Source organism: Gracilinanus agilis, chromosome 5 (assembly GCF_016433145.1).
Source record: "Gracilinanus agilis isolate LMUSP501 chromosome 5, AgileGrace, whole genome shotgun sequence".
NCBI lineage: Eukaryota > Metazoa > Chordata > Mammalia > Didelphimorphia > Didelphidae > Gracilinanus > Gracilinanus agilis.
Genome location: NC_058134.1, coordinates 155,910,560 through 155,936,867, shown reverse-complemented (window position 1 = coordinate 155,936,867; position 26,308 = coordinate 155,910,560). Strand labels below are relative to the sequence as shown.

The following is a 26,308-nucleotide window of genomic DNA, read 5'->3' as shown; positions in this document are numbered from 1 at the left end:
TGGAAATAAAAACAAAACAAAGCAAAAACCAACCAAACAAAATCCTTTTTCAATTACATTGAGAAGCATAGAATTCAGGGCAGGGGAAGAGACAGGTCTATGTAGCTTGCCCTGAGTCAATCATGTCTGTAGCCCTGTGTTCTGTTCTGGGAACTCTATTTTAGGAAGTGTGTCATTATCTCTAGGGTGTCCACATGAGAGTTATTAGGATGGTGAAGAGTCTTGAGATCCTAAAAGGACTGGTTGAATGGGATATTTAGCCTTGAGCAGAGAGATGGGGTATTTTAAAGTGTTTGAAGAGTTGCTCTGTGGAAAATGGGATAGACATAGCCTGCTTGGTCCCAAAGGGTAGAAGTAGGATAAAAAGCTTTCTAACAATTAAAGCTGTAATGGACAGCCTTGGGCAGTAATGTAGTCAGAGCTCTTTAGAAGGACCTTTTAGCAAAGCCTGCCTGATCCTTTGACTGGGATGTTTTTGAGGCAATTTCCTTTTAGGTATGGATTGGATCAGTTCAGTTCTAAGGTCCTTTCCAACTAAGAGGTGTTTAATATTTTGCCTTAGTTTGTCATCATGTTACAGATGAAGAAATACCTTTACAAACTTGTGAATGGCATTGAATACAACTGACAACAAATTTGCATCTATTATCTGACTATTTCTGTAAGTCATAAGAAGAACTTTAAAAAAATGTTCTTAACAAGGACATATGACATTTCTATAGTTCAGTCTGAAGGCATTTCTGATTGGGTAAGAGTATGGAGGCCTTCGAGGTCCTTTGATGACCAAGCAAGAGCTAGCTTTTAAAAAAAAAGCTAGGCATTTTACTGCTTTCCATTTCATAGGGCTTGTGAATGTAAATGTAACTTTAAAGTACAGAATATGAACTCAGAATTCCAATTAAAATGAATTACAGAAATATCACACAAGTCAAGTCTCCTTGTAAAGGGAGAACAAAAGTCTCAGTTGTTGGATGAGGCATTCAGTCTGTGGAATTTTTTTTAAAGAAAAAAATATCTCCAACAAAGATTAATGAGTTGTGTAATTGAAGCAGATAGTTCATTTTTTTTTGTTTCTCAGACTTAGAATAGAATTATATCATTTCTAGGATTTGAAAAAGTCATGTGTCAGTTCACAGTATTTGTTGAGTTCACTCTTTGTGGGAAGCATTATTCAAGGCTTTGAGGAAAGTTAGAGGAAATGAAAAACAAGATTATACAGTTTAATGATGGATGTAGCACAAACACAAAACTGTAAAAACAAATTCAAGAGGCAGAGTCATATATAAAGTTATATATTATATTGAAAACCTATCGATGAGTTTAATATTCACCAAAATAATTGAATTAGTAGATTATGAGCTGTGGTGTGCTGGTAAATGTTTAAAAATCAGCTTTCGAAAAAATGTAAACCCAACACACCTTTAAGTTTAATCTGCATCATTAGCATTTTCTTCATTCCTTCCTTAAGTCTAGAAATCAGCAGAATAATAAATCAAGCCTTGATTTATGACATATGCCTATTTCCAAGGTTTAAATGCTTACAGTGAAAATTTAATAATTAGCTCTTGCAAGGTGGTTCCAGGTACTTCCAGTGTACTGTTGGTTGTATGTCTATTAAGCCTGCAGCTAAGACTCATTTAACTGATGGTTTCTGTCCAGCTTTGAGATGCTCACTCCAACAAAAGGGTATTTATCTATAGGATGAAAGGACATCCAGAAAAACATAATTTCAAGTAGTTGTGACCAACCATGTATTCTTTAGGCTGCAAATCTGTTTTTGATATTATTGTCTACTGTTTCCTTTCTAGGAAGTTTGTGCGTGTGTTACAACAAGAAATTGGCTACTCAGGAACAAGTTACATATTCAGTATTCTACCTCCATAAAGGTATTTTACCTGATAGCTATTTGAATAAATTAAATCTCTGGTATATACAGTGCATTGCCTAAGACTCTGATACTGAGATAAATAAGCTAGATTGCCTCAAGGGGCTGGTTTACTATTTAAAAGAAAGGGAATATTCATTTATTAAACACAGTGCCAGGCACCCTGGTCAGCACTTTACTAATATTATGTTATTTGATCTGCACAACAACCTTGGGGAAGGTAGATACTATTACTTTTCCAATGTTCAGATGAGGAAACTGAGATAAACAGAGACTAGATGACTTGCCCAGGGTTATACACAGTAAGTGTCTGAGCCTAGATTTGAACTCTGTCCTGACTCCAGGTGCAGCAGTCTATCCTTTGAACCTATCTACCTCACTTTATAGATGGTGATACATTTACATAGATAAATGTAAGACCAACTAGAACATGCTAAGTGTAAAAGAGGACATTGAACTATGAGGTATGAAGAAGGGATAATTTCAAGTTTCTTGAGAGACTAGAGGAGACAGTGGATTAGAAAAACATTCATGGAAGAAGTGATTATTTATGGTGGATTTTGAATAGTAGATTTGGAATATGAACAAGCATTTTGGGATTAGGGAAACATGTGATGTAAGACTTGGAGGGAGCTAAACACAAAGCAATGATAATAATTAACATTTAGGTTAACAAGTTAAGGTTCACACCTTCACAACACCCCTGGGAGGGACTTATTCTTCTTTCCAATTTACAGATGGGAAAAGTGGGGCTTATGGAGTTAAAACAACTTTCTAATTTTTATTGCAACTAGTAATAATCAGAGCTAGTTGTGTTCTGGGAGATTACAAGTTTGCTCTTGGCCTTTATATGTCTATTTTTCCAAAATAGTTGAAGGACTTTGAGACTACATTTAAAAAATCTTATTTAAAAAGTTTCAGCCACATTTTCTAGTCTTTCCACTATTTTCTAGTTTCTCAGCGTTGGTAGATTTCATATAAATGAATAACAGTTCTCTGAAGTACAGTAATAAGGAATATTGTTATTGTTAATAATGCTTTGATTTTGTATAATTTCTTTTTGGACAGGAATGTTTCTTCATGTTTTGGACCTACAAGTCATGCTAATAGCATTACTGTTATTCAGAAAGACACCACAAATTTATTCATATTTACTCCCAGAGAGTTGAATGCTACCAGCAGCTTCACATCTTGGATAGAGGCTGACCTCATGAGTCAGAAAGGTCCTGGCTGTAGTTCCATCTCTGACACATACTGGCTGTTTGACTTTGGACAAGTCACAAGTTCTCAGTCTTGTAGGAGCTCTATAAGTTTCAGAGAGGGTGCCAGGCTGTGCTGGTAGAGGGAGTTTCCTTTATCAGTTTAATCACAGATCTAGCTCCTATTATTAAACATCAATTTTTTCATCATTCAACATAATCAATGAATTAATCAATTTGTTCTATCTCACAGGTAGGAAATTGTTTCCTCAGGGAAGTTAAAGTACTAAAGCCAGTAAGTTAAGAGACTTTTGAAATCTAGTACAACAATGCATTCATTAGATTGATTGAACAGATAAGTGTATCTAACAATTTAAAGGGAAGTCAATGCTAAGGAATGTTGCTAATTTATGTATTTTATACATAGTGTAGGTATGGTGAACTCATAATGAGTAGAATTAAAATAATTTTGAAGTAGATCTTAGCAAACCTTTTACACTCATCTACCAGGATGTATTGGATTCAGCTATTCTGCAAGGGTTATATTAACATCTTGGCCCTGAAGTCAATGCCAGGAAGGCTAAAATCCCGCTTATTTTTCCATAAGAGGAGAGTGAAAGTAAATTAAGACCCAAATGTATTTGCATATCATAAATGACAAAATAAATGCATTTTTTATGGCTTGGAGCTTTGGGGAAAAGTTTTTGATAACTTAATAATTACATTTTAAATTTCAAAAGCATTAAAGAGGGAATTGCCTGAAAACATCAGGGTAAGGAAAGTGGGGAATGAAGCCTAGTAGACTCAGTGATATATGTGAATGCTATACCACATAGCAGCATTTTCTCAGACTAAAAATTGAGACCATTGTGGGTAGAAGAAAATAGTTTTATCTGGTTTTATCGACAAAGAATCAGCTATTAATGGCAATGAACAATGGAGTATATGTACATGTCCTCTAAATCATGGGTATGACCTAACAAGAAAATGTTTGTTTTTGTAAACTTTGAATAAAATTAACTTTCTTATCTAAAAATCAAGATTTTCTTGGGAAATTTATGGTTGCCATAGGTATATGTGAGCTAGTTAGTTTTATTCCCTGGATTTTCCTTCTGACCCCTCCCAAAGCCATTTCCTAAGGCCTAAAGTAAAAGTAAAAGATAAGAGTTATGCCCCCATCCCCTCCCCAGCCACCAGCTGTCAGAAAATAACTGAATGTATTGTTGGGTTTTACAGGCTCATATGGGACTAAGGAGTTAAAATGTTTGAGTCTAGTTTTACCTTTTATCACATTTTACAAAATGCTTATAGTTTTTTATGCAGCTGTCGCTTTTTAATGTTAGAATCCTTAACAAATGTATGTTAATATCTCTTGTATTGCATAAATAGGTCTTATTTTTTATTTCCACAGGGTATAGTAAGACCTTCGCTGTTGATCTTGGAACACTGGAATACCTATCAATGAAGGATATTACTTTCCTTAATCTAGGTAGGAGACCAACTTGCACATTTCTTGTTATTTCCCCTCCTCCTGTCTAGTAGATGATATTTTTCTAGAGAACCATTTTTTCCCCTCCGCTCAGTTCTGCAATTACACTGCCACTTTAGACCTGCTATTATTTCGACTTGAATCATTGACTTATGAAGTCTTAGCCAAACATTTTGGGAAAAAGTAATTCTCCTTTTTATCTAGAGCCTGGGCTGGATGTCCTTCTGTGGTTTTAGGGTAATAGTCATGAAAGGGCCATACTGTGAATGTTTCTGAAATTTCAAGGGTAATGTAAAAATGTTAGTAACAACTCTCTAGCAATCTATAGGAAATAAGAAGTTATATGTTCAGTATGTGTTATCCTCAGGACCATAAGAGATTCATAGAAGAGTTGGAGTGACCTGTTGTTCTTGGGGCTTTTCATCATATAAATTTGGAAAAAGACAATTTTTGGTATTAGTTGTTTTTTTTTTTTGAAGTGTAAGAATAAGAGATAGATGCTAGGTGTGATGGCACATGACTGTAGATCTGCTATTGGAGAGGGAAAAGGTGGATTGCTTGAGCTGAAAGTTTTAAAGTGCCTAAAGTTGATTATATATATGTCTTGTTAAGTTCTGACATTAATGTGGTCAGCCCCTTGGAGCAGAGGGTCATCAGACTACATATAAAAAGTGACAGACAAACCCAGGTTGGAAATGGAGCCAGGCAACGCTTCTATGCTGAGCAGCTACAGGATCAGGCCAATAGTGGATTACATTGCCAGCCAGGACAAAACAGGGAGGCTGTTTGTGTGTATATACGAGAGAGATATGCCCAGACTCAGGCACAGGACACACACACACAGAAATATAAGAGAGATAGACAGAAAGAGAGACAAACTACACTAGACTTGTTTTCATTGATAAAAAGAACTCCCAGATGAGAAAACTCCCTCAACCAATGCATAATGGCACTTTCTCTGCAACCTGTAGTCTTAGAAAGTTACCTAGAACACTTAAATTGAGCAACTTGTCCATGGTAGAAGTATCTGAAGGGAAAAATCAAGGTGGTGTTGTCTGATGTCTGACTCTTTCCCGTTCTTCCCCATTCCCTCAGAAAAGTAAAGCAGCCTGCTTTAGAATTGAAAGTTACTACTTATAGTATTTGTTAAACTAATCTGTCACTGTGACCCTGGGCAAGTCACTTAACCTCCATTGCCTAGCCCTTACTGCTCTTCTGCCTTGGAACCAATACACAGTATTGATTCTAAGAAAGAAGGAAAAGGTTTTAAAAAAACTAAAAAATAATTAATCTGTCACATATGGCATATAGCAACTGTTAAGAACTTTAACTTCAGCCATGGTACATTAGATAGGTATAGTATGATGTTTTATTCAAAATTTGTTCATTTTCTTTCACGTGAAAAAATATCTTTTTTCACTGTCATTTTCCCTGTGTCATTCACCAACCAACTCTGCTTTTATATTTCCTTGTAACAAAGATAGTCAAGTAAAACCAATCCATGCAGCAAATGTGTCTGTCCACATCTGCCATATCCAGCTTGTGCTGCTATTCATGTGATCTCTGGTTTCAGTATCGTTAATTGCATTATTTCTGGGTTCATTTGCCTTTTTTTGTTGCCTTTGTTTATGTTGTTATAGTCTCTCTCTCTCTCTCTCTCTCTCTCTCTCTCTCTCTCTCTCTCTATCTCTATCTCTATCTCTATCTCTATCTCTCTCTCTCTCTCTCCCTCTCTCCCTCTCTCCCTCTCTCCCTCTCTCTTTCGCTCTCTCATTTCCTTGATTCTGTTTATGTTCCTTTGCATCAGTTCATATAAATCATTCCATGCTTGCTTTCTTCCTATTATTTTTAAGAGGACCATAATCTATTACATTCCTATAACATAATTCATTCATTTGTCCCCTAAGTAATGGGAACTCATTTTGATTCCATTTTTTGCTACCAAAAAAAAGTGCCTATGAATATGTCGATGTATATGAGACCTTTCCTTTTTTTTTTTTTTACTTTGAATTTGACTTTGACTCCTTTGGGGTTCATAACCCGTTGTGAAATTGTTAGTAAACAAGCATTTATTAACCTCTTAGTATGTGTCAGGCACTGGGCAAAAATAGAAAAGCAAAACTAGTCCCTGCCCTCAAATTCTAATGGGGGACACAACGTGTAAATAACTAGGTATCTTCAAAAGATGTAAAGAGTGATTGGAAGGCCCTAGAAGCTGGGAAGAAGAGGAGAACCAGGAAATCTCCTTCAGAAGGAGGAATTTGAATTAAATCTTGAAAGCAGAGAATAGAAAAGGCAGAGAGGATAGCCATCCAATTCACAGCTTTACCCACAGTATGTAGTCAGTTACTGTCTTCCTTTTTGCTGGGTGTGAGGTGAAGCCTCCAAGTTGCTTAGTTTATTTTTCTAATGTTAAGATAATTTTGTGACACAGTATCTTCTTTGTTCTTGTATTTTGATTGCCAACTACTTTAGATAAGGGCCAATGTAACAGTATTGGGCCTAGTTTGTAGGCCAGCGCAATGGATGACTTAGGAGACAGATGAAAAACTTAATCCTGATTTAATAAGGCTTATAAAGGTTTAAAGTTGAAGGATAAAATAGGAAACTCTAAAAACTAAGAGGAGTTCTAACTAAATCCCAATTCCCACTTTTAGACCTCTCATGGGAACCTCTTCTGTTTGGGTTTCCCCAAACCCATGCCATCTTCTTATTCTAATTTATACCCAATTTTGATATAATCTAAATCCAAAATCCTTATTTAAAATTATATATAGTTTACAAATTACTGTCTTAAGAGGTTTTTCAGTAAATGTTGTACTGCCAACTTCTAGCCAAAGTTGAATCTGGTTGAAGTAAGAATGGCTTCCTGCTTGGGTAGGACAAACCCCTTTCCTCACTCTTTTTTTTTTTTTTTTTACAGAGATCAGAGAAAAAAAAGATCTTGCTTCTTCTCTGTCACTATTCTCTCTCCAGCCATAGTCAAGCAGTCACCTCTTTTTTCCGAAACTCAAAATCTGGTATTTCCAAAGATTTCACAGGGAATTGCCAGGGAGCTCAGGAACACACTGCTTCTAGGATAGAGAAGAGAGACAGACAGACAGACAGACAGAGACAAACTCCAAACCCCAAGAACCTCAGAATTCCAGCAGAGACTTTGACTCCAAAATTCCAAATCGGGTCTCAGACAGTTTGACAAAGTTCTCTCCTGCCACTTATAAAATCTTTATGCCAAACCTAATCCAATTTTACCCCTAATACTAATGAGTTATTTGGTGAAATCTTCCATAGTTGTTAATAGAGTTCAGTTCTTTCAAGGGTTCAGGTTCTTTAACTATTGATGTATTGGGGAGGGGAATGGATCTTTTATCTTATATGTGTATGTTAAATACCTATAGCTTTTGAATATCAAATTCCTAAAACATAAAATGGCAAAATGGCATGGATGCTGTCTTTTGACTTACAAATAATTTGGATTTAAGTGAAGCAGAATTGATCAAAGTCATCAGCCTCACCTTCTCTTCCAGAGTCATCAAAGTCTAGTGGCAAGACAAAAGTTAGGATGACTAGGGATAGCTCTGGCCTGATTAACCAGTCACACAGCACACTGACCTGACATAGTGATGTCATTTTGGTCCTCTATGAGGATGAAGTACAACCATTATTATTATCAAATTCCTATCAGAGTTATTAATTGCAAGGATTTTTTCCCCAAGTCAAAACTGATTACTTCCCTTCTTATTCTATATGTACTGATTTGAGCAAAAACTTTCCAGTACCATGTATCAAAATTAACTTATTTTTTGTGCTTCCTATCCTTTATCTGGTTAAGAATTCTCTTCCTACCTCTAATGATAAATTATATCTGATCTGGTTCTCTTTTAGTATTTTTTTTTTTACCCTTAATTTTTGGTGTATTGTCTTATAGGTGGAAGAGTGGGTAAAGGTGGGCAATGGGGGTCAAGTGACTTGCCCAGGGTCACACAGCTGGGAAGTGGCTGAGGCCGGGTTTGAACCCAGGACCTCCCGTCTCTAGGTCTGACTCTCACTCCACTGAGCTACCCAGCTGCCCCTTAGTATTTTTTTAAAATAGTTTGAGCTTTCATATTCAGGTCATATGTCCATTTCGAGCTTCCTTTGGTATATAATGTAAGATATTAAGAGACAGCATGGTACAGAGGAAAGACTATTGATTCTGTAGTTCATATCTGCACTCTGATGCTTTCTTCCTTTGTGACCTGAGCAAGTACTTTAACCTCTTTGGGCCTCTGTTTACTTACGTATAAAATGAGAGGGTTGAACTAACAGACGTTGAGGTACTTTTCAGCTCTAGATCTATGATGCTCTATTGGTCCAAATCCATTTTATGCTAAACTGTTTTTCAGTTTTCCCAGAATTCTTATTAAATAGGAGATTCTTCCCAAAGTAACTTTAGGTTTTGGAGTTTATTAAACACTAGGCAAATTCAATAACAATTAATTTTGATAGATAGGACTTTATAAAATATTTTGATGCCTCTTTCATTTCTGTTTTTTTTATGTACTTTGAGATTCTAGATGTTTTAGATTTCCAGATGAATTTTATTATTTTTGTTTGGTTCCATAATCCTTATTTTATAGCTGAAGAAACAGGCAGAGAGATAAACTACCTACTGGCAATAATAAATGTATTTTTATAAATACATTTCATAAATGTATTTTCAGCCACTGAGAATATTCATATGGGTTTGCCAGAAGGAAAAAAAGCAGCAGAAAAAAAGAACTTAACAGTTGTTAATTGGAAGAAATTGTTATTGGACACACCTCTAAGAGTGCTATATTTGGAGTCAGGAGAGACTGAACTTGAAGGGCTCAAATTCTGTCTCTGCTGCTTACTAACTATAAGGCCATTGACTTGATTGTCAAAAAGGTGCATAAACATCAACCTTTGATTTTTTCTCATCTGTAAAGTGGAGCCCATAATACAGGGGTCGGTAATGTATGGCTCTTTTGAGGGCCAGATATGGCTCTTTCTGCAGGAGCCATAAAGTCCATTTTTTTTTCAGACGCTGTTACAGGAGCCGCACTGTGAGCACTGTACGGCTCTCATGAAATTACATTTTAAAAAATGTGGCATTTATGGCTCTCATGGCCAAAAAGGTTGCTGACCCCTGGTCTAATATTTGTGTAGTAAGTACCTACTATATGGTATATTTCAAATGAGATTATTTTTGCAAAGTGCTTTGCAGACTATAAAACACTATATAATTATCTATCATTATTGTTGTTGCCTTTGTTTTCATCAAGTGATTGGCTCTAAAGTGATGAGATATACTGAGAGAGGGGCCTGTGGTTTTACGATACCACTTAAAAAATAATAATCTACCCACTGGTGTTAATTTCAGATTCCTGAATTGTTTTTCTTTTGCAAAGCTCTGAATTCTGGTCTTCTAGTACAAAGATAGTGTCTTTCTTTTTGACAGACTATTATGTGGCTGTTTACCTGCCTGGACATTTCTTTCATCTTCTTAACACTCAGCATCCTGATTTGATGTGCCATAGTCTGTTTCTCACAGGTACAGTGGCAATTTTTTCAAAATGGGCACCTTGTGTTCAGCAGAGTGGTGGTGGTTGTAGTGGCAGTGGTTTCCTGTTTTTGCTGATTCTGTTTTTTCCCCCCCTATTACCTTCCTTTGTAGGAAAGAATGAACAAATGAACTTGCTTCCTGATCTCCCATTACAGTCACTCTCAGGGTCCTTGGCTTGGGATTGGTGCTCTGGGAAGCTCTTCAGAGTGAGCTTTAGCCAGTCATCTTTATTACATTTCCTGTGGAGCAGCCCACTGGATTATGAGCGGTTGGCTGTGTTGCACTGTGTGCTTGCATGGGGCAGGAATCCAAGAGTCTTAGAAGCCCAGGTTAGAATACAGCTTACTCTTGAAAACCTAGACATGGACTAGCAAACCCAGATGAATCTTCTCAGTCGTTGAAACTATGCTTGCTATTTTAATTTACCAGCTACTAGTTCTTCACTGCCTCTTCTTACCATAATCCTTCTCTCAGTCCTCAAGCTCCCTGATTATAATACTTCCATTCATTTTCACTGAACGATGAGCACGTGAAGGTATGCTTACAATCTAGATAGCCCTTTTCCTTAATTTAATATCTATATGCCTGTGACTGCCTGACATACATACATGCTAGATGTTTAATAAAATGATGACTTCTATTTATGGGTTAATAATATTGTGATAAAAGTCTGGAGACTAGTTTGGTAAACCAGGAACACTTATTTATTCTAAGGAGAAGTAGGGATAGGAAACAGGAGGTAGGAAATAGGAGAGACTATCTCTTAAATCTTATACTATTTCTAAAATCTAAATCTTATACTAGATCTCTAAGAAATCCTAAATCTAAGGAACTTCTTGCCTGACAAAGCAGGCCTAACTTATCTATGCACTCTAACTAAGATTAAATTCACTAACTATCTTAAGCTAATTAATCAATGAATAAACAATAAAAAACTCTTTAAAGTAATTCTTCTATTAACTGTCAGTTGAAACTGCAGGTCACAGAAACACAGACACAGAAAACTGCCAAAGTTCTGAGGAGAAAAAGCCCTCAGAAACAGACTGACTTCTCCCTCCAAGTACTGAGAAAAGCCTCCAAGCCAGACTCCTCAAATTGGTATCTATATCCTGAACTGTCAAAAGTAACTGCCAGATCTTCTTGACTGAGAAAAAGACACAGAAACTCTGCTCCCTAGAAAGTCAGAGAGAAAGAGGTCCTTTTAGTGGATTTTTTTTCTTTTATAGTCCACCTCTTAAAGAGATGGAGGGCAAATCTCTCTGTTACTGTCTCTTAAAGAGACAGAAGGAGATTTTACAAAACTCTCAACCTGTCAGATACTGCCTCCTAAAGAAGACAGAGGGAGATTAAGAAATTCCTATTAACATATTCCCTTCCCCGCCCAGATCCGTTTGGGAAAAACATTTTCCTCATTGGATCTTACAAACTATTCTATACTCTATACTAGAAATAGGGAGAAGTAAAGAGAGGAAGAAAGAAAAAAAATTCTTGCAATATGCAAGTCTTAAATTACATACAGTTACAATTATTTATAGTTACAGAATAACACACTTCTGACTATACAGAAACAAAAACCTAAAGATATGAATTCAAATTCACCTTACAGTTACTATGTACAAAAAAATCTCACAAGAACATTATATACATATTATATACATTATATACATATTAAATACATTCACCTTACAGTTACTATATACAAAAAATCTTGCAAGAACATTATATACATATTATATGCATTATATACACATTAAATACATTATATACATATAATATCCCCCCTGAGATGTGTGTTGATCAACACTTATAACCCTTTGCAATACTTTATCATTTGCTATCATTAGAAATCCTAAATCCTATAACATAGCATACCTATGGACTACTCACTAGAGTGACTAGGATGTGAGCTGACCTGGAAGTTTGCTCCATGTAAGACAATATACTAGAGCTATAGGCATGAATCATATAAGTGTAACTAGACCCATCATCACATGAAATTCAGTTTAAGGCAAGTCTTTTTTTGGAGCTTAGCTAAGAGAATTTTTTAGATGGATATGCCAGAAACATCTCATTTTCCTGGTAGCTTATTGAGAGCATGGGCTATTCTGTCTTTGTCATGGTATCCTGGGAGTTCCTAATAGGATGTACTCTGTAAATACTTGTAGAATGAATGGATGAATTATAATGCCATTTCACCTCTAACAGAGTCTTGCATTATGAGCCTTTGAAGGTGGCAAAGATATTTTTTTAAATTCTAAATAGAAATATGAATTAAAACTCTCCATTTAATCAGTTGACTTGCCTTTAAAAATACCAATAGATTTTTTTTTTACTTCTTAATTTTTTCAAGATTATTCGATGGATTTTTGAGAACATATGGAGCTGTCATGCATTTGACCTTATTCAGGAATTTTTAATTGGTAGGTATGGCTGATACTGCAGGTTCAAATATTCGATCCTTTTGCTTTTGGGGACACAATAAATTGATGATGCTTCAGACTGGTGTGTTTTTCCTTTGGCTGTTGTAGTTAATGGCTAATTAAATTTCATTCTCCTGTGCCTCGGTGGGAATCAATGGCTATTCAGAGATCAATGAGACGTGATCCTGGTCACAAAGCTTGTGTCAATGATTTTTTAATTAGGTGTAATCTTCTTAGCACAGCCATGAGCTGCTTTCATAAAGATAGCATATAATTCTGCTGTCATTCTGTTTTTATGTAAACATCATGTAATTTGCAAAAATATATTTATTTCATATATGTACTCATATGAATAGATAATTTATACTTGAGAGCTGACCTAAAAGATCACAATTTTCTAAATCTAATAAATAGCTAAAATCAACATTTTGGGTAGGTTTTAGGAGTGGGGGAAGAGGCAGTGGAAAATATGTCCTTCTGATGATTTGTAACTTCCTCTGTACTGTTATTATTAAACACTGTCTTTTTTATCCATTTAGCCTCCTTATATTGGAAATTTTGTCTGGATATAAATAACATGGATAAACTTTTTCCATATTCCTCAGTGCATTCCTGGAACAGAGTAAGTCACTTTAATTTCTAATGGCTATGTTACTAAAATGCTTTTATAATGCATTTACTATTAGAGCAGTGTGATGAACCTTCTTCATAGTTTCTGAAGAGCTATCGCAATGGTGGCTCTCCTTATTCCACTCTGCCATTCACTAATTGTGCTTGTGACATTGTTGTCTTGTGTGTTCTTTTGTCCCATAAGGCAATCCTCAAGTCTACTAGAGAATGAATATGTAGATATAGTTCCAAAGTTTCAGTTTGAAAAGCCCAAATAATAAGGCTCACTAGCTGCATCCATTGGTGGAACTTTGAGATGTGGGACAAGGTAACTTCTATAAAGCAAATACAGTCCAACCAAAAATTTCCATCCTGTCTGTCAGGATGTCTCAATGAAGAGGTCCAGTGTAACCCATTGATGATTCGTTGGACTAGGGAAGTAAAAACAACGTGTCTGAAAACTGCTCTGCTTTTTCTCCTCTTGAAATGATATGTTAGGTCTGAGTTGTTAGTGTTTGAGGCAAAGGTTGACAGGAGGAAGGTGTAATAACTTAAATGTTAACCCTTCACTCTTAACATTGATAGAATTAATCCTAGAAGGGTCTTCAGAGTTCTTCTAATTGAACATTTTCACTTTATAAAAGAGGAAATTTAATCATAAGGAAGCTATGAATTAAATAATAACTCAAATGTTAACCCTGCACTTTTAACATTGATAGAACTAGTCTTGGAAGGGACTTCAAAGTTCTTCTAATCCAACACCTTATTGAATCATAGGAGGCAATGAATTACCCAGGGTCACACTGGTAGTAACAGAGGTGGATTTTGAACATAGATATCCTGAATCAAAATACAGACCTCTTTCTGTCCGAGGTGGCTATTCAACTCAATTTCTGTATATAGAGTGGGCAGTTAGGTGGTGTGGTAGATAGAGTCAGGTCTGAAGTTGGGAAGATCTGAGTTCGAATTTGGATTTGAACACTTATTAGCTATGTGAGCCTGGGCAGTCACTTAACCTTGTTTGCCTCAGTTCCTTATGTGTAAAGTGAGCTGGAGTAGGAAATGGCAAACCAACCTAGTATCTTTACCAAGAAAACCCTAAATGAGTTTACTAACATTTAGACACAATTGAAAAATGACTGAAAAACATAATATATAGGGTACTGTCCTAGACTCTAGGGAAGTTGATTAGATAGTATATGTTATCTTGAAAGTTTACAAAGTTCTCTTCACTCTCAAAGAACCCTGTTGAGGATGTAACAAATATTCCCATTTTACAGATGTTAAATCTGAGACTCACAGAATTTAATGATTAGCTCATGGTCATAGACCTGGTAAATATGAGTCAGGATTCAAACCCTTGTGCCATGATACTAACCCTAGTGGTCTTTTTCCTAATGGTAGGGTGTCTTCAATGAGATGAGCAGATTAAACTTGTATCACCCTTTAAAAAGGGTTTTCTAAAGAACATGAAATATGTAACTATGGGGAACTATTCAAAATAAAAATTAAAAAAAATAGAAAGGGTTTTCTGTCCATTATCTAATTTAATTATTATCTTCCATTTTACCAGGGATGAAACCGATTAGTAAAGATGAGACACTGGTCCTGTTCCCATGAAAGTTTATAACCTTGTAGGATGATACGAAAGTTCACAGATAACTTGGATATAAAATGATTCATGATAATTGAATATATGATAATTGAATAAGACCTGCAAACAAAGAATTATAATTTAAGGTCTTATGGAGAAAAGATATTCCTGAGGGAATCAGCGAAAACTTCACAAAGAGAGTAGCATTTGGATTGAGATTTAAAGAATTTGTAAGATTTCCTTAGGTAGAGGAGGAGGAAGGGAGGGCACAGAGGGGAAAAATGTGAGCAAAGACAAGGAGGAAAAGCATGGAACATGAATAGGAGGTAGTGAGTAGTTCAGTTTGGCTGGGATATAAAATGTGTGGAGGGGGATTGTAAGAGAAAATGCCCATAAAACATAGGTTTCTTGAGGGCTGGGACTGGTTTTCATTTCTTCTTCTTCTGCTTCTTCCTTCTGTTCCTCCTCTTCCTCACCTTATACATAATAGGTTCTTAATAGTAGGTTTATAGAATCATAGACTTGGACTGGAAGGAACTATCCAGGCCATCTATTTCTGCCTAGTCATTACATGTGAGGAAACCAAGGCAGAGAGAGATATTAAATAACTTGCTCAGACATTAAATATCTGGGGCCAGATTTCAACCCATATCTTTCTGACCACAAGTCCCAGCACTCTATTCATTGCTCCCTGCTGCTTCTAACTAAATGAATTTGTTGGTTGAATTGGTGCCCAGATTGTGAAGAGCCTTAAATGCTTGGTGAAGTCGCTTAGACTGGATTCACGAGGCTAGAGGAAGCCAATCTAAGCAGAGAATTGACAGGAGAAGATTTAACATATGAACATAGTCCCTGAAGAATAAATACTAGCAGGTTAGGAGCGAAATGGAAATAAGTTAATCTGTAAAATATTCACATTTTTGTGGAGGCCAAATGTTTACACTTCCCTAAGAGCTCTTCTCCTCACTCAGACTGTATTTATACAGTTGCCAACCTCTCAATCTATATTGTGAATTCCATCCCCCCCCTACTCTTTTCATCCCTTTTATTTCACCACCATCTCAAAATAAATGCAGAATCTCTAGCAATGTGACAGGAAGTTTGCAGGTTAAGCCACATTGAAGCCAGGAAACGAATGACCTTTGTTCTTCCCCAGACACCCCATTTATCCCCAACCTGCTGTTGTTAGTTACATCTTATTTTTTTTAAGTACCTCATCAGTGCCAGGGATGCAGAGAGACATAATTTTACATGTGGATGTTTTAGCTGGAAATGCCTTAAGGAGAAAACCTTTCCCTTGTGAAGAGGAAAATGGTAGTTTGTAGTTAATATCTCCCTTGGTCAGAGTCTGGGTCCCTGCCTCGTTCTTGAGAAAATGAGAAGTCACATTATAAAAATGTGACTTCAATATTTGCAAAAGCTAAGAGATTTGCTCAGAAAACCAACTCTAACCACTTTCCAGTTTAAGAGCTACCGTATTGCTTTAAATGGTTTGTCTTTAAGCAATAATAGAAATTGACTTACCTCTTATTTCCTAAATTCGTGAATGTGTATAGTACCGGCTGTGCACTTAGTAAATATACAATAAATAAAGATTCATTGGTTTATGGCCATAGCCGAAATAATAGGTTCACTTCACTTCTGTGTGGCAATGTCAAAAGAGGAATACTAACATAACATATTTGCAGAGATGCCAGAGAAACGGTGTCTTTTATAATGCTACGGTTTGGTGACAGTGGATAAAGTGCTGTACCTAAAGTCAAGGAGATACGAGTTCAAATGTGACCTCAGATACTTACTTACTAGCTGTGTGATGTTGGGCAAAGCACTTAACTTCTGTCTTCCTGAGCGTCCTCATCTATAAAATGGGAATAATCATAGCACCCACCTCCCAGCGTTGTTCTGAGTCAACATACAGATAATATTTGTAAAGCGTTTTGCAAACCTTAAAACGCTACATAAATGCTAACTACTACTATTTTTATATTCTCCAACAGTCTTAAAGAAAATATTTGCTCTCTTTAGGTTTTTGTTGTTGCTATTCAGCCATTGCAGTCATGTCCAATTCTTTATGACACATGACTTGATTTGGGGTTTTCTTGGCAAAGATACTGTGAGTGGTTTGCCATTTCCTTCTCTTCATTTTATAGATGAGGAAACTGAGGCACACAGGGTTAAGTGACCTGTCTAGGGTCACAAAGCTGGTAAGTGTCTGAGGCCAGATTTGAACTTAGGAAGAAGAGTCTTCCTGATTCTAGGCCTGGCCTTCTATCCACTGAGCAAACTAGGTGTCCCTGTCCTTAGGTAGAAGTATTATAAGTAATTTGAAGCCATAGTAATATTTTCATATCTTTTTAAAAAAATATTTCCAGACTGGTCAGGTAGATTGGGTTATAGATCAGTTTCCATTCCAATTCTTTTGTCTCACTTTGTTACAGTAAGCCACTGGAACATTTTGTATAATTGTTTGTCCAGCGCATAGCACAGTGTCCAAAACATAGGTCCTTAAGAAATTCCTAGTGATTGATCAATTAACTGACTCGTAAACTGGGATGCATTGGTCCTCTGGAATATTGTGTGCCAGTAATATTAATTGTGGGTATTTAAGTTCTAACCGTCATCTATTATTGGTAGAATATAATATGTTTATTTCCAAACGTTTTTATCTGTTATCAAATACATTTTTAATGAATGGATAAAATAGTTTTATGATGTATAACTAAAAATATTATATATTATACATTTTATAATTATGAATTATTTTAAAAATAAAAAATTCTCAGATGTATAATCAAAAAGCATAGTTTTCAGGGGAATTTTAAATGGGATATATTGTCATTTTTTTTAAATTCTATTTAACATAAGTCTAGCATTTATTCTCCCTGAGATTAACTGGCTTGGTATGTTTGCTATGATCATGAGGAGCTGGATATGCCTGAATAGCTTTTTACTTCAAATGTTATGGTAGAGGATGGACGATATAACATGAGAAGTCTTACCACTGAAGATAAGAGAAGGTGTGGTAGAATGTTTGGGAGAGGACTGGCTTAAAAACTTATTTTTGACTCTATCTACATGATCTTGAAAAAGTCACCTACCTTCTTTCAGCCTTTTGAGACCTCATTTTTATTCTCTAAAATAAGGAGGTTAAACTAGGTGCTTTTTAAGGTACTTAAAGCAGCTGGTGGCTCAGTGGATAAATGCAAGGACTAGAATAAAGAAGCCTGAGTTCAAATCCAACCTTAGACCCTTATTATCTATGTGACCCTGGATAAGTCACTTAACCTGTCAGCCTCAGTTTCCTTATATGTCAAATGGGGATAATCATAGCACTTGTCTCTCAGGGTTATTTTGAGGAGCAAATGAGACTAATTGTAAAGCTCTTAGCAGAGTTCCTGGCACATAGTAAGAGTGTAGTAATAAATGTTAGCAACTACTACTACTACTACTACTACTACTACTACTACTACTACTACTACTACTACTACTACTACTACTACTACTACTACTACCACCACCACTACCACCACCACTACTACTACCATTACTACTACTACCACCACCGCCGCCACTACCATTATTTACCACTACTGCTGTTGCTACCTCCTCCTCCTCCTCGTCCTCCTCGTCCTCCTCGTCCTCCTCCTCCTCCTCTTCTCCAGCTCTAAATATTTTCCATTAGAGATTACCTAGTAAGTGATGTTCCTTAGAACAAAGTCAGGGGACAATTTTAATGAATATAAGATAGCATAAATAAGAACAGGGAGGAAGTAGTGGGAAATCTTTACCTATAAAAAATGCTTTTTCTTGATTTTTATGAATGTTTCCTGTTTTCTCAGTTCCCAAACCACTTTGAAGAAAAGAGTGTATGTAATCTATCTCATTTGCTTTGTGAAATTGTTAAACTGAGAAATTTTGTACATGGCACCATGTTAAAAACAGATGGTTTTCTCTGTATTTTTTCCGTCTTATATAAATACTACATATATATGTACGTATATATATATATATATCACACACACATATAAGCAATCTAGGTTCTATCAATTATTTGCTTCTGATTTGGGAGAACATTCGCTTGTCTGACCTCAAGTAGATATTAGAAAATTACATGAATTATATAGCCTGAGCTCTGCTCAAAGCAAGTGGTACAGAGTTCCTCATCTACAGCCAAAAGGTAAAAGTGCCTACTGCAACCTTTGACTTGTAGTGAGTTGGTGTTAACAGAAATTTAACAATTTTCTCTGACTGTAGGAAATTCCAGGAGTAACATCTGTGACAAAAGAGATCTTGTTACCTCTGATGAAGGTAAGATCCTGGCGGCGACCTAAGTTGTGAAGTTCTTTTCAAGGTTGACAATTAAAGGCTATAACAGGAATTGGAAAACCTATCAGGCATGGTAGAAAGTGCCCACTTGGAACTGATGAGTGGCTTCTCTGAGCAGCACTATAACCATTTAAAATGACTATTTTAAAGAGAGTTTCCTAAGACAAAAGAGAATATCCAGCTTTACTCAATCCATTAATAGCTAACATTTATATTGTGCTTATCGTGTGCCGGGTACTATGCTGAACATATTATAATTATTTCCTCATTCAATCCATCCTCACAAAAACCCTAGGAGACAGCTGCTATCATCAACCCCATTTTACAGATGAGGAAATTGAGGTTAAGTGACTTCCCCAGGGTCACTCAGCCTTAAATGTCTGAGGTCATATGTAAACTCCAATCTTCCTGAGCCTGATGCTCTATTGACTGTGACATGTAACTGCTACTCCTATTTTTGTGAACTTGTAAGCCTTGCTAAAATACTATGTATGTGAGCATAACTTATAGGGGCTTTTTAAAAATCAGTTAAGCTCTTATGACCATTTCCCCCTTTCTCCACATTTGGCTGCCCCTTCTTCCTATCTTTACATTTACTCAGATAATAAGAGCCACTCAAAGGAGAAGAGTTGTCAGCCTGATATATGCCTCAAGCCTGTTTCTCCTTCCTCTCTGTCCCCTCCCTGGCCATTTCCCATATGTCCATCTTAGCCATATTTAAAACAATTACGGACACCTAAGTTAGGATCTCCCCGCTTTCCTCCCATCACAAGAGCAGCCTGCCAATGCAGTCAGGAATTGTAAATCTTGGCTCAAGCTTTGGACTCAGTCATCTTGCACACCCCTTCCTGCCCGTGAGCTGCATCTATTCATGTCCCTGGAATCCAATGGTTTCAGGAGGATTGTCAAGCACAATAGATAGAAGGAGGGAGTAGGGAAGGATATGGATGTAATTAAAAACTAGGGAGTATTTTAGCACAGTTTCCTTGAAGATCCTTTGTTGTTTCTGGCAGTGTCTCCTGTTAATTATAGGCTGGCGTGTACTGGGAAATCTCAATTTCTGGCAGTAAGCAGCGCATGTCAGCTTCGTGTGCCCTCTTCCGTTATTGACTCTTGATTCTTTTGGACACACTAATATTAGACCAGGACCTAGACAGCTGGCGGGAAAGCTGGGAAGTGTTTGAGGTCACTATGATGCACTAGAGTAGGAAAACAGCAGCTGGGGGAAGGGATAGGCAGTTATGATTTGGAGTTCCCAAGAGGGGAATTTAAGCCTAGACTGAAAAGCTATGTTGCTGCACAGAACTGTGGCTAGCTGATGCCCTACTGTAGAGTGGGGTGGGGTTGGGAGGAAGAAGAGGAGGAAAAAAAAAGTTTGGTTGACAGCTTCTCACCCATTAGTATATTCTGTAACAAATGATTAGTGTTGACTACTGAGGTGGATGGGTGGGGAATGAATTATTTTTACCTTGTTTCTGATGTTCCCTTGCCATTCCATGCTTTCCCCCCTACATTCCCCGTGCCTTTTTTCCTTTTTTTTTTCTCCTTCTTTTTCACACATCGTTAGAGACTGAGGTTTTTGACTACACAGCTCCAAATATTTTGTTAATTATTGTTACTCAACTATTTGCATTCCTAAATGGGACATGCTACAAGACATTCTTATAGCTGGGTAGATTCTAAGAGCTATGCCCTCCCCTTCTACTCCTCTCCCTGCTTTAACAGGAACTGGTTGGGAATTGGTACAAAGACTGACTCTGGAGAGATTGTAAACTGGATGCTGCCTTAAAGTCATCTACCATTTAGTATTTGATACTTAAATGGGTAGTATTTAGTCCCGGTGTCCTTACTTACTTCCCCTATTCTGGGGCCTGCCATTACTTCTCCTTAATACATTTGTAAAATGAGAAAGCTAACTTTGTACAAACCTCAGGTCCTTTTCGGCTTTAAATCTGCAGTACAGTGTAGTGGCATCTCAATCTGTTTTTTTTTTTCTCTTTACTTTCAGTTTGAAATGAACAAACACCAAATAAAACAAGCATATCCCTAATAGAATAGAAAGAAGACTGTACATGAATGACACACAGATCTCTGTTATATGCAAGTTGTTTCCTTGCTTCTTTCCTTCCTTCTTTTTTCTTTCCTTCTTTCTCTTTCTCTCCTTTCTTTTGCTTCACGACCCCTTTCTTCTGCATACTCTTTTTTAGCTTAGCTTTGATGACACTTTTCTATTCTTGTTCTACCTGTCTTAGCCTTCCTTTTCTGTCTTCTTTGCTGCTTAATCATCTAATGAGACATTTGTAAAATGCTTAGCATAGTGCCTGGCACATAGTAGGCACTTAATAAAGAAATATTTGTTCCTTTCTCTTCCTTTCCCAAAATGCCCTCCTCTAAGTTTTAATGTCCCTGTAACTCTTTCTTGAGCATAAATTCCAACTAAACTACACTATTGCCTGTTCCTTGAACATATTGTGAGATTTTTTGCCTCTATGCCTTTGTTTATGCTTCCCCCCGCCCATAGAATTATAGATTTAGATCTGAATGGGCCCTTATAAGGAAGCCTCAAATTCAACTTGATAAATAGCTGGGATAGGCTCTAAGAGATATGCCTACTCGTTCCCCTAAAGCTCAGAGAAGTTAAATAACTTGTCTGATGTCACACAGCTAATTAAGGTTCTGAGGCAAGATTTGAACTTGGGAAGTTGAATTTTCCTGACTGCAATTTTGCCCTTCTATTCTGCTCTTCCCAACTATATACTTTTTTTCTCCAGTACTCCCCACTAATGGAATTGAGTTGCTTTTTCTTTATTTAGTTTCCTTCTACCCATAATCTCTAAATGTTGGAATCTTATCCATCTTTCAGCACTATTGGGATGCCACCTCCTCCAAGAAACTTTCTGAAATAAAATTAGCATTTTAGTCCATCCTCCTCATCTTACAGTTGATAAAACAGAGACCAAGAGGGGCAGAACTTGCTTCAGGTCTCTCAGCTAAATTGTGGCAAAAGTACTCCACAATCGAGGACTCCATTTCTTTTTGCCATATCACTTCTGGTTCACAAACTTTAATGGCTTTTCCCACCCCCTTTAGCAGGATAGTTCCTCAGATTTAGAGTGGGATTTTTTCAGGCATTACCATGTGGCTTTCATCGCAAGTAGATCTGGTGATATACTATGGTACAGAGAAAAAGAGTGCTAGGTTTGGAGTCAGAAGACATGTATTCAAATCTTACCTCCTTTATTTACTGTTTTTTTTGATGGCAGGCACTTAGCACAACATCTGGCACATTTTGTTGTTGCTCAGTTGTTTTCAGTTGTGTCTAATTTTTCATGGCTCTCTTAAATCTTCCACCAGAGTATTGAAAACATCTCTAATAAAAAGTACAAAATATAATTTTTAACATAACAAATCAGATATACATTTGGTGTTTTCTTGGCAAAGATACTGGAGTGGTTTGCTCTTTCTATCTGTGGTTCATTTTACAGATAAGAAAATGAGACAGTCGGTGGTTAATTGACTTGCCCTGGATCACACAGCTAGTCAGTGTTTGAGACCAGATTTAAATTCAAGAAGATGAATTTTCCTGACTCCAGGCCTGGCACTCTATCACTGTGCCACCTAGCTGTCCTAACCTGGCACATAGTAGATGTTTAATAAATGTTTTTCAAACTTAATGCTTGTGTGGGCTTAGGCAAGCCACTTTCCTCTTGAATCCTCAATGTCTTAATCTATAAAATGAAAGGCTTGGATAAGGTGACCTTTAAGATTATTTACAATTCGTCTCTGAAGTCTCTTGGTTTCATTAGTTCCATGGAACCAGGAGGAGACAAATCTCTTTTTGAAGGAGTTTAACCAGGCAACTAAGGGGAACATTGAACAAATGAACAACAGCAACAAAAGATGAAGGGAAGAACTGATGAATTTGCATAGCATCTATCTCCCTCTGGGTGGGCGATATTCTAGCCTAGATAGGCTGGCATAACTTAAGGAGGCAGTCTTTTCCATCTCTTCCCTGTTTCAGCCACATCTTAGGAACCCTGGTTGAAGATGACACTTCCTTCTCTTCAGGAAACAAATTTGAAGTTTCCTTGCTGGATGGATTTTCCTCTACTGATTTTGCAGAGACCTCTACTGGTCTTTCCCTGACATCTCTATGGCTACTTTTCTGGAACTTCTCTCTCAAACTCATTTCTACATCTAGGTCATCAGCCTCAGGTGTAGTTAATGTACTCGCTTTTTGTTGAGCCACTAAAATTTATGACCTCATGGCCTCGTATCAGATTTCTCAATTTCCCTTTCTGAACAAATTGGTGCTCAGTCCATTCATCAAGCTAAGATGGTGGTCATGCCATGAACCTAATGAGCAAAACACCTTTATTAGGCCAAGCAGCAAGATCTGCCCATTTTCCAGATTAGCTTTTGGTGGGTTATTTCTCAGGTGTTTTTCCTTAGGAGCATTTTACATTTTAGGCAGCCACGATTTATAAGATTTCATCAGTGTGAGTGATCCCTCCATGGTTGCACATCATGGTCCCATCATGGTCTCCCTTTCTGTGTGAATCTTGTGCCTGCTTCCCCTTAAATCCTCCAGCAGAGTAAACACAGAGGCAAAGAGAATCTGAGACTTACAGAGCCTGAGTCTTAAGTCCAAAAGAGAAGAAAGATCATAGTTCTTTATTTCTTAAGATCTTGTGCCATCCATTAAGTCTTGGCTGAAGACACAGCCCACGTACTCAACGTTTAAAATTAAGAGAGGTAAACAATAGCTAGCATTTAGATAATTCCTTAATGTTTGCAGTCTTTTCACGTCCTCTCATTTGATCCTCACAACAACACTGTGAGGCAGGTACCATTTTTATCTTGCTTTTATAGATGAGGAAACTGAGGTTGACAGAGATTTAGGTGATTTGCCCAGGGGCACACATATGTATCCTGATGTATCCTGATGCAAAACCCAACCTTCTATCTGTTGGTCTAAATCCATAATAATAAATTGTAAGGTGAATTTTTAAAAATAGCATAGAGTAAGGGCATACCTATATTCTCATCCACCTGGGAGGCTGGGGCTGAGGGATCCCTTGAGTTTGGGAGTTTTAAGCTACAGTAGGCTTAAAGCCAATTGAGCAGCTACACTAAGTCTAGTAACAACATGGTGGACTCCTGGAATCAAGTGATCATCAGGCTGCCTAAGGAGGGGTGAACAGGCTCAGGTGTGAAAAAATAAAGCAAGAACAGCAATGGAATCAGACTTGTGAGTGGCCACTGTGCTTCCATACTGAGTAAGAGAGGGAGACCCATCCTTCCAACCCCCCAAAAAAAAGAAATGAGGAAAAAAATAGTGTTGAGATATTTCATTAGTTTCAACATTCTAAAGCTCTGTAGTTGAGCAGGTGTGTACTTGGAGTGGTGTGAGAAAAAGTGGCTTTTCTGGAATGTTCTAGGGGTGCAATTGATATATAAAGCAAATACCATTAACCTTGTCTTAACCACTGGTACGAAGCAGGCCCAGGAGCATCAAGACCCCAAAGAGGACAACCAGGTCGTTTCTTTGTGGAGGTTAGATTTCTCTGTGCAGAAGAGGTTGGGTTAATACCATGTAATACCATGTTTAGGTGATCCATACTTTTTAATACATGTTTTCCCTTCCTATTTTAGTCTGTGTTGAGAGATAAGAAAGTCAGCCTGTTTGTAAATGTCAGAAATAAAAGCTACTCCTGAGATAACTGGTACTTTTAAAGTCCACTGACTAGCAAGATTGGATCAGTATTTCAGCTTTGCCAAGCCTCTCTTTGGGCAAGAAATAAAACAGTTCTTTCTAGGCCAGCTCCCTTCTCCACAGGAGGATCCTTGTTAATCAGAAGATATTTTTGCTGCCAACATGCCTGTTCAAGATGAAAGGTAGATAGTTTTTTCCTGGCACTAATTAGAAATGAGCACTATCTAAAGAAAAATTGTGAAGGGAATCTGGCAAGCCAATTCCTCCAAGAGAATCAAGCCTTTAATTTAACTCTTTGACTTGATATCTGAGACTACATTAGATATTGATATATTGAATATATATGTATATATGTATTTATTACTTTTTTTTGTAGGGGGAAAAGCAGTTGACCTAATGATTTACCTGGTATAAAGAACTCTCAGCAAGGAAATTGTATTTTCTAATGTGGATGGTCACTTGGTTCTGAAAATCTTAGACTTAATTGTCTGGGGCACCAAGAGGCTGTGACTTTCCCAGGGACATACAGCCAGGATGTGTATTGGAGGACTCCAATCCATTGCATCTTGGCTCTGAGTTTATCTCTCTATCCACTGAACCCCACAATTTATCTCCATAATCTTATGCAGAAAATTGAGACAAATTGAACTAAGTATAGAGACTTGGAATCCCTTCCCTTCTTTTACTCCTGATTCAAAATTCCCTGACTCTAGTAAGCTTTTTCCCAATTATCTCCACCCTGCTCTGATCACTTCTTGACCTCACTTCCCCCTCCCCACCCCAGAACTGAGGTATTCAATCAGCATTACACACATGTGCCTATTTCCGTCTAATATATCATTTCTATGTTTTTATGAAGGTTATAAGTTTGCACGACTAATAAGAGAGCAAATTTCTTTTAGTTAGGGAGTGTATCTTCTCTTTCTTTGTTGTCCCTGATTTAGCACACACTGAAGGAGATCAATAAAAGTTGGCGATGCCTTGAACAACATTTTGAGTTTTATGTTGAAACAGGACTAACTTTAACTCGGTGGGATACAGTGATTTCTTCTGTGGAATGGCATAGGAGGGATTTCAGCATGACCCCAAACTTTCTTCAGGGGATTACCACAACAACCAAAATTCTGTAGTTGGGTTCATTCATTTTCTTTATGCCAACCTTGACATTAGCTGAGCATTCAAGATCCTCCCTCTATTATCTTGTTCAAGCTAGTTTTCAATGTTATCTCTCCTTGCTTCACATTAGTAACACCCTTCTTCAGTCCATTTAGTCTCCTTTTCTATTCTCTAAATATCTTGTTTCCCAGCCTTTCTTCACAATGGGTTTCTCCTTTCTGGTCTCAGCCCAAGATGCCCTTTCCTCTCCTTCTCACCTTTTCTAAATCCTACTCATTCTTTAAAGTCCAGATAAGTATCTCCCATGAAGTTTTCCCTGACCTTCCACCCCACAGTAGTCTCTCCCTTTCCCTCTTCCTGTTCCTCTCTCAATGTCCCTCCCTCCCTC

At 37.2% G+C, this 26,308-nt stretch overlaps 1 protein-coding gene across 1 annotated transcript in view; it reads left to right on the top strand.

The window, feature by feature from the left end:
• LOC123248609 (gamma-secretase activating protein) overlaps positions 1 to 26,308 on the top strand; it is a 107,230-nt gene that overhangs the window by 43,725 nt on the left and 37,197 nt on the right. Inside the window, exons 13-19 of the mRNA XM_044677441.1 lie at positions 1,809 to 1,886; positions 4,496 to 4,573; positions 10,035 to 10,127; positions 10,251 to 10,468; positions 12,490 to 12,559; positions 13,099 to 13,181; positions 19,017 to 19,070. Of these exons, the coding sequence (XP_044533376.1) occupies positions 1,809 to 1,886; positions 4,496 to 4,573; positions 10,035 to 10,127; positions 10,251 to 10,468; positions 12,490 to 12,559; positions 13,099 to 13,181; positions 19,017 to 19,070 (674 nt within the window). The remainder of the gene's footprint in view (positions 1 to 1,808; positions 1,887 to 4,495; positions 4,574 to 10,034; positions 10,128 to 10,250; positions 10,469 to 12,489; positions 12,560 to 13,098; positions 13,182 to 19,016; positions 19,071 to 26,308) is intronic.